The sequence below is a fragment of the Triticum aestivum genome, chromosome 7B, assembly GCF_018294505.1.
Source record: "Triticum aestivum cultivar Chinese Spring chromosome 7B, IWGSC CS RefSeq v2.1, whole genome shotgun sequence".
NCBI classification, from domain to species: Eukaryota; Viridiplantae; Streptophyta; class Magnoliopsida; order Poales; family Poaceae; genus Triticum; species Triticum aestivum.
Genome location: NC_057813.1, coordinates 756,113,736 through 756,121,276, shown reverse-complemented (window position 1 = coordinate 756,121,276; position 7,541 = coordinate 756,113,736). Strand labels below are relative to the sequence as shown.

Sequence of the window (7,541 nt, the reverse complement as noted above, 5' to 3'; positions counted from 1 at the left end):
CGCCCCTGCTTGGAGGTTGGCTCATAGTATATATATAGGACTAATGTAGGGTTCCTGTATTCGTTTTTTCTTCACCCCAAAACCATAGAACAATTGTTTCTATGGTACAATGTTCTATGGATTTATAAACAAACGTTATGTACATGCTATCAAAATACTGAAAAATACAGCAAAAGCAGCCTATCCCACTCCATTTTTTTTCTAACATAGCACCAATTAATCAATCTGTCATGGACTAAATCACTGATCATAAATCTGAAGGTTCTTTTATTTGGATCTGAGTTTGACTAGAAGAAGATCATAATTAGGTTGTGCTTCTAAGACATCATTCATGGACTTCAGTTCTGAAAAAATTCCCATTCCTTTGCATCCAAATGTTCCAGCAGCCTAGCTAGCTACGTGTGCTTAGGGCATCTCCAAGGAGACCCTCAAAACTCTGGTATATGTCCGGATTGTGGTGTCCAGATCATTTTGTTAACTTTGCTCATCCAATGGGGACCCCTATCGGTCCGTGGAGCGGTCCAGACGCTCGTTTTCCCGCAAACCGGAAGTAACTTGGGGGGAGTTATGCGGGAGTCCGGACATCCACTTCACCAACCAAAAGCAATCACGTGATCCTTCTCTCTGTTCTCTCTCCTCTCAACCGCACAACACACACATATCCATCACATGCATAGTCACCCCCTCTCCTCTCAGGACTGGATGGCTCCCTCTCACATCATGTCTGCGGATCACGTCCGGACATGAAAAAGGACATTTACAGTGTCATTTTAGGGGCTAACATTGGAGATGCCTTTTGTACTAATTTGCCTCTCGATGTACATGCACAGGGTTCTCAAGGAGGTGGAGAGAGAGGCGACAAATCAATAATGTTGCGTGCAGTAAGCCAAAATTATTCCTCCTCTCAAAAGGAAGCAGTCGCTGAGTGGTTGAATAATTCTCACCTTGTTGGACGGGAGTCACAGCTGAATGAACTTCGTATTTGTACACTTAAAGCGCCCTTCAGCTCTTCCAGTGTTATTTCTGTGTGGGGGATGGTTGGCGTCGGGAAATCAGCTCTTGTGAGAAACTTGTACTATGACAGAATGCTTCATAGTGAACAATTCAGCAGGTACAGTTGGGTGGACGTATCTCATCCCTTCGATCTGAATGACTTCTGTCGGAGCTTACTTGTGGATCTTCATTCGGTAAAAGACCCCGTTAAGGAGTGCTGCCAGCTTTTGAATAATCATCCGTGCCTCATTGTTATTGATGATCTCCGGTCCAAACAAGAATGGGATATGATACGAACAAACTTGGTACCAAAATCTTCTAAAAGTCTTGTCATTGTCGTCACAACTGAAGCAAGCATTGCTACATATTGCACAAACAATGAAGAGCTCGTGTTTCATGTCAAATGTCTAGCACCTGATGCCGCCTTTCGTCTCTTCAACAACAAGGTATGTTTTTCTGGTGCCTATCTAATCTCTTGCATGCAAGTTCTCGGTCACAAAGTAAACAGTGTGCATGACATCAAAATCTTCTAAAAGGCCTTTTTTAAGGACTATATGGACTCGTGAGACCCTCCATTTCTTTTTTACTTTGCATATAAATCGGACAGAAGTACTGGTGACACCCTCCGCTTCCTTTTACTTTGCACATAGTAAACACGAGAGTAGAGACACGAGTCCCTACATAAATCATCTCACTAAGCTGCCCGCTCCCTTATTTTTAGTTTGCACATAAAGCTTTGTCTTAAGTCAATCTTCATGAGGTTTCAACTAGTTTATAGAAAAAATAGCATCACTCAAAACACCAAATCAATATCATTGGATGCTACATGAAATTAATTTTTAATAATATAAATTTAGTATTGCAAATATTGATATTTTTCAATATAAATTTAGCCTAACTTTATGAAGTTTGACTTCAAATAAATTTTATATGTGACAAGATGGCAAGTGATCTCTATGCGACAGTAGAGGGGATTGGCAATCGTCTGCCAAGGCATGCGCTGCGAGGTGGTCGGTGCATGTGGGTGTTGAATCCTACTGGTTCGTAGTGGGTGGAGGTAGCGAGCCCAGAAGCTGAAGGGGGCTACCCGAGGCGAGGTGGCTAGGCATGCGGCTAGGTGCGGTTACCTAGGTAGACAAATTCTTCTAAATTGTCTAAAAAAAGAAAAATTCTTAAAAAAAAACTAGGCAGACAAATGGGGGCAAACAGATCGGCCGGCTCATGTCCACGGACACGGCCAAACGTGTATGAAGATATGTATGGGGTCAAATTAGCCCACTGTGGTCGGAAATGCTCTAAAGCTTAGGACACTGGACAACATATATAATACAACAAAGTGTAGACATTTACATGCGGTTTTTGCATCTTTACATGTGTGTCTCAGTTGGGTCTAGCTGAGATAATACAGGCTAAAAATCATCACCTTCGTATTGTTTAGTTGCCTGGATCAGGAAACCATTTTTTATCTGGCTTTTGGTTGTCTATGTTGCACTTGGTTGATGCACTACACGGTGTTTGTTTGTGCACGACACAAAGTGTGATCACGCCTTCGTCCTTAACTCAGAAAGTGTTTGTTTGTTTGTGCATGACACAAAGTGTGATCACTAGGGTGACATGTGGGCCTGCTAGCAAACTGATTCACATATCAGCCACCCAAATTCAGAAATCAGATGATTTGTTTCCGTGGCATGTAGCCACTTTTGTACTTGCCCACATTTTGAAATTAATTACTGTGAAGTTGGCAGCCTTTTCCTTCTTGTATATGTTTCTCCAGTGCTAGCTACACTGAAGATATCTTTCTCCCCCACAAAAGAAAAGTTGAAGACGTGTTTCTCCTTGATTGACCTTTTAAAAGAATCTCCTGTTGTGTTTATCATTTTAATTTAGACACATCTAAATTACTCCTAATTCTGCAATTATGCTCCTCAATTACTTTTGCTACTATTTTTTCTTTATGTAATACAACTAATCTTAGCATAACTGAAATTAGTTTTAAACTATTTGAACAATAGGTGGGTAGAAATAATCCATCATTCCCTGTATTGAATCACATGAAGAAGGAACTAGAAGAAGTTATCTTACGATGTGGAGGTCTTCCCAAACTGATAATTGCTATAGCTGACTCATTGGCGACACAGACGGTCACATTAATGGATAGTGTGCATTCTTTGAATCACAAATTCATGCACCATCTAAAGAACAATGTGGGGCACCATGGCTTACGGGATCTATTCAGTTGGATGCATTCCCACATCCACAGTTGCCCGGATTCACTCAAGCCATGTATTTTCTACCTACCAATTTTTCCTCAAGATTGCAAACTCCGGCGGAGGCGACTAATAAGGCGGTGGATTGCAGAGGGTTACTCCAGAGACAACACTACAGAATCTGCGGAGGAGAACGGGGAGAAGCAATTCTCCGACCTGCTTGGTATGGGCATAATCCAGCAGCCATCAGAAAAATTAACCACCGCTGAACCAGGCGACACAAGGATGGTCTCATGCCAGGTCAATGGTTTTATGCACGAGTACATCATCTCAAGTCGGTTGGAAGAGAACTTTGTGTTTGAACTGGGGGACAATAGTGCCTTAACCACCCGGCGTACGGGGCGTCACCTGGTCATACTGACAAGTTGGGACAGAGATCAAACTGTGTTCGAGAGCATCGACTTCTCGCGGCTACGGTCGCTGACCGTTTTTGGGAAGTGGAAATCATTCTTCATCAACTGGAACACTGATATGAGAGTGCTTCGGGTGCTTGATCTAGAAAATGCATTTGGCCTGAAAGATCATGATCTCGAGAGGATAGTGCAGCTATTGGGTCGGCTGAAGTTCCTCTCTCTACGAGGATGCCATGAGCTCTCTCGATTGCCAAGTTCACTGGGTCTTTTAAGGCAGCTACAGAGTTTGGATGTCAGGGACACAGGCATAAGTGTCCTGCCAAAGAACATCACCGAACTAAAGGAATTGCAGTACATTCGTGCCGGCACGGGACCCGCTTCATATGGACTCCGTTGCCGAGCCGGTGTTCAGGTGCATGGATGTGTTAGCAGACTTTCAGCGTTGCACACGCTTGGAGTTGTCAACATTGGTGCTTCAGGGGGGCTGACCATCACGAGAGAGCTCAAGTTGCTCACTCAATTGCGCAAGCTTGGAGTGTCTGGCGTCAACCGGAAGAACATCAAGGATTTTCTCTCTACAATCTCAGGTCATGTCCATCTAGAATCCTTGTCTGTGCAGCTTGACAAGGGTAATGAAGGCTGCTTGGATGATATCGTTTTGCCTTGCGAGAACCTACGGAGTCTTAAACTGTATGGACTCGGAGATAAGATGCCTATAGCGGCTTACAGCAGGTACATGTCTGAATATGTACAGAGCAATACCAAGTTACAAAAGTTGGATCTGGAGATGAACACTTCAAAAAAAATTGACATTGAGTTCCTTGCCATGCTGCCAAGACTGTGTGTCCTACGCCTTCAAGTCAAACAGCAGCTTCAGGATGATAAGCTACACTTTTATGCTGAGATGAATGGAGAGGAGTTGGTCACCTTCAAAAAGTTGAAGATCCTCGAGATTGCTTGCAGCTCCAGCGAGTTACACGTTGCATTTGGATCAAAATCGATGCAAAATCTTGAGCTGCTCAAGATTGACTGCTCCAGTGCATTATATCAGCTTTCCGGCATGAATAATCTATCTGAACTCAAGGAAGTCTTCCTCAAAGGTACCAATGATGAAGCGATCAGGGCAGAGTTTGCGAGCCATCTTGCCAGTCATCCAAGGCAACCTGTCGTGAAGCTGGAGGAACAACTACCGCGCTCGTCCTGAAGGGTTGACGACATTGTCTCTGTTTATTTCCCTTCATTTTCTTTTGCCTACCACTAGCTCGATCTAGCCTTTGCAAATCCTGGTTTGTTTGTTTGTGTAAAGGCTTTGCACTTTCTTTTGTAAAAACAAGCTATACTCTGCCGGTAGTTTGATTCTGCTTACATACATGGCTCCATTGTGATATGTGGTCAGCTGATGTGCAGGACAGTTAACCATGTATTCTACCATTATTCATTGTGATATGTGGTTAGTATCATGTAATTATTATGATACAGGGGAGCCATTCTGCTAATTGTTATGATTACTGGTATATATCAACCATGGAAGCTTGTAATACTTCTACTTTGGTTCATCGATGAAGGGGGCGCTCATTGATTATTATAAGTACTGTAGTTATTGTTCATGATCTCACCTCAGATCAATGTTGCTCCTTTTGCGTGTGCCCGGCATTTAGATGTGTCAGTAGTAACAAATGGACATTCATCATCTGACAATAAGACAGATCAATGAGACAAATCATGACTAGCTAGCTCTGAATCCATAAGACCACTAACCATCAGCAGAACTCAAAATTCTGGGTACTGCTTGAAGAAAAGGTTCTCCGTGTATCATGTGAGCACGCCTACACTTACGCTACATTACTCCGCATTTAGTCATCAGTCCACATCAAGTGCATTACAAACACATCAACGTTTGGAACACCACCAGTACAACGTCACTCTTGAGCTCCATCGCTCCCCTCCTCCAGCGCATCTTTCTCCTTTTGCTGTTCCACTGCGTAGGAACAGAGTGGTTCAACATGAGCAGTTAGTGAATGCACAACAGGAAACTGAGCTCAAAACTAACTGAACCAAACATCTACCAGTTATTACTCACATGCAATCTCTGCCAGAGCTTTCTGGGTGCGCTTCTCCAGCTTGTCGATCCTCTTCTGGACGTCACGTTTCAGGTCCCAGTTCGGGTTCTTTGGGGCGATGTTCCCGAAGGGGTTCTGCGGATAAATATTGTAGGTAAGTTTGCCTCATGAAAGATGAAAAGATGTCACAGAATCTTGAAGGTGGGATTTGATGGATCTGGAAATGTTACCTCGAGCTGCTTTGGCTCGGCAGCATCAGCAGCGATCGGATCTTCAAACTTGGGAAGAGACAGCGGTGCCACCTTGCCACCTCGGAGCCGCTCATCATGAGGAAGGTAGTTTCTGAACTTCAGTGGTACCTCCCTGCATCACAAACATGGCATGCTTGTGAACAATGATACACCCACCATTAAAGAGGAGTCAAGTATGCTACTCCCTCCGTTCCATAATAGATGACCCAACTTTGTACTAAAGTTAGTACAAAGTGGGGTCATCTATTTTGGAACGGAGGGAGTACATGTCATCAATTAATCCCGTAAACATTTTACATGATGGTCTGATTTCTTAACAAAATATCCTACACTGCGGACGAAAGGTTTGCGTATACTTGGTAAACAATCAGGACATCCGGCACTAGCAATTTATAATTTTATAATCGACAATCCATTGAATGCTTAACAGAAGTCAGGAAATGCTATCTCAACAATCTGACAAGTAAACTGATTGTACAAAGCATATAATGTGAGATTATACATGACAACACATTGCTGTGTAAATAAAATTAATTCAGCTTTTACAAGAATGACGAGGCTGATGGAATGTAACAACTGGAACGAATTCAGATTTTCAGTCAGGTGCGAATGGAGATTTCACTAAAAATAACATAAAGGGGCTCGGCAAATTATTATATACAGAAGATATATGTAAGATACAGAAGGCACTCCAAAAAGCTAGTACGTATAAGCTGGTTGTTCAATTGCGTACCCATTATCTTCAACCTCATCAGATTCCTTAGTGGGGCTAATGTTCTCCTTGGAAGCATCCTCAGGTGCATCCACAGGACCTGGCAATTGTTGGTGGTCCGCCTGTTCTTCTATCGCCCCGTGTTCACCATTCCTAATGCAGTCAACGAACATGAAATTCACCATAGGCTCGCTGGAAAGACGGTACAAATTTACATCTCCTAAGCTCATACACTGTTAGAAGAACACCATCAGGCAGAGTTGCAAGAGCCCACAATGAGATATATTGTCATATCATAAATATATGGTGATTAGTTTGCACTCAGAGTCAAGCATTTATATATGGTTTTAATATCTAAGGCATGAATATGCATTCAACGAACAAAGGCCTTACACTCTGGCAGCACAGAAATGATACCTAAGCAATACATTTAAAATTTGGATAACTTGAATTATTTTCAGATAAATGCTTGAGTATTCGGGTCATTGTCATATCTACACCTACAGTGAGTGGATACATAGGGTATCAGCTCATCAAATGCTAAAGCTAATTAACCTAAACTTTGCAGATTTCGGTATGAACAGTACACTAATAATAATAATATGATGAAAGTTGTCTTGGTTTGATAGCTAAAGATGGACGAATCAAACCAATACAGACAGAGTCCAGAAGGGATGAGCAAATGTTAAAACAGGACATGGAGTTCCCTACATTTTCGTTGTGAACATTTTAATATATTATACGTTTTTTTTCTGACATAGTATGCAAAAGTTATAGCCGTTTTACATTTTCCCTACACTTTTTGCAAAACATGTCCAAATTTAAGTTTTTAAATTTTCCTAACTAGTAGATGTAGTAAGATAAGTACATCTCGAAGGATTTTAATTTTTGAAGTTTTTATCATT

General features: G+C 42.1%; 2 protein-coding genes across 2 annotated transcripts in view; one reads left to right on the top strand and one right to left on the bottom strand.

The window, feature by feature from the left end:
- LOC123163094 (disease resistance protein Pik-2) overlaps nucleotides 1-5,089 on the top strand; it is an 8,175-nt gene extending 3,086 nt beyond the window's left edge. The window contains exons 2-3 of the mRNA XM_044580852.1: nucleotides 831-1,439; nucleotides 3,006-5,089. Coding sequence (XP_044436787.1) covers nucleotides 831-1,439; nucleotides 3,006-4,817 — 2,421 coding nt within the window. The 3' untranslated portion in view covers nucleotides 4,818-5,089. The remainder of the gene's footprint in view (nucleotides 1-830; nucleotides 1,440-3,005) is intronic.
- Nucleotides 5,090-5,532: 443 nt separating this feature from the next.
- LOC123161673 (coiled-coil domain-containing protein 12-like) lies at nucleotides 5,533-6,879 on the bottom strand. The gene is made up of 4 exons (XM_044579488.1): nucleotides 6,658-6,879; nucleotides 5,904-6,036; nucleotides 5,694-5,808; nucleotides 5,533-5,591 (listed from the first exon to the last, which is right to left on the bottom strand). Exons 1-4 carry the CDS (start codon nucleotides 6,864-6,866, stop codon nucleotides 5,533-5,535), a joined length of 516 nt encoding a protein of 171 aa, XP_044435423.1. The 5' UTR covers nucleotides 6,867-6,879.
- Nucleotides 6,880-7,541: the final 662 nt, after the last annotated feature.

Bases quoted from the DNA above. Each gene is read 5' to 3' on its own strand.
- LOC123161673 (XM_044579488.1), bottom strand. From the start codon at position 6,866: ATGAGCTTAGGAGATGTAAATTTGTACCGTCTTTCCAGCGAGCCTATG. The intron at 5,809-5,903 runs GTAACATTTCCA...ATTTATCCGCAG, and splicing joins CCGAGCCAAAGCAGCTCGAG to AACCCCTTCGGGAACATCGC. The intron at 5,592-5,693 runs GTGAGTAATAAC...GTTCCTACGCAG, and splicing joins AGCTCTGGCAGAGATTGCAT to TGGAACAGCAAAAGGAGAAA.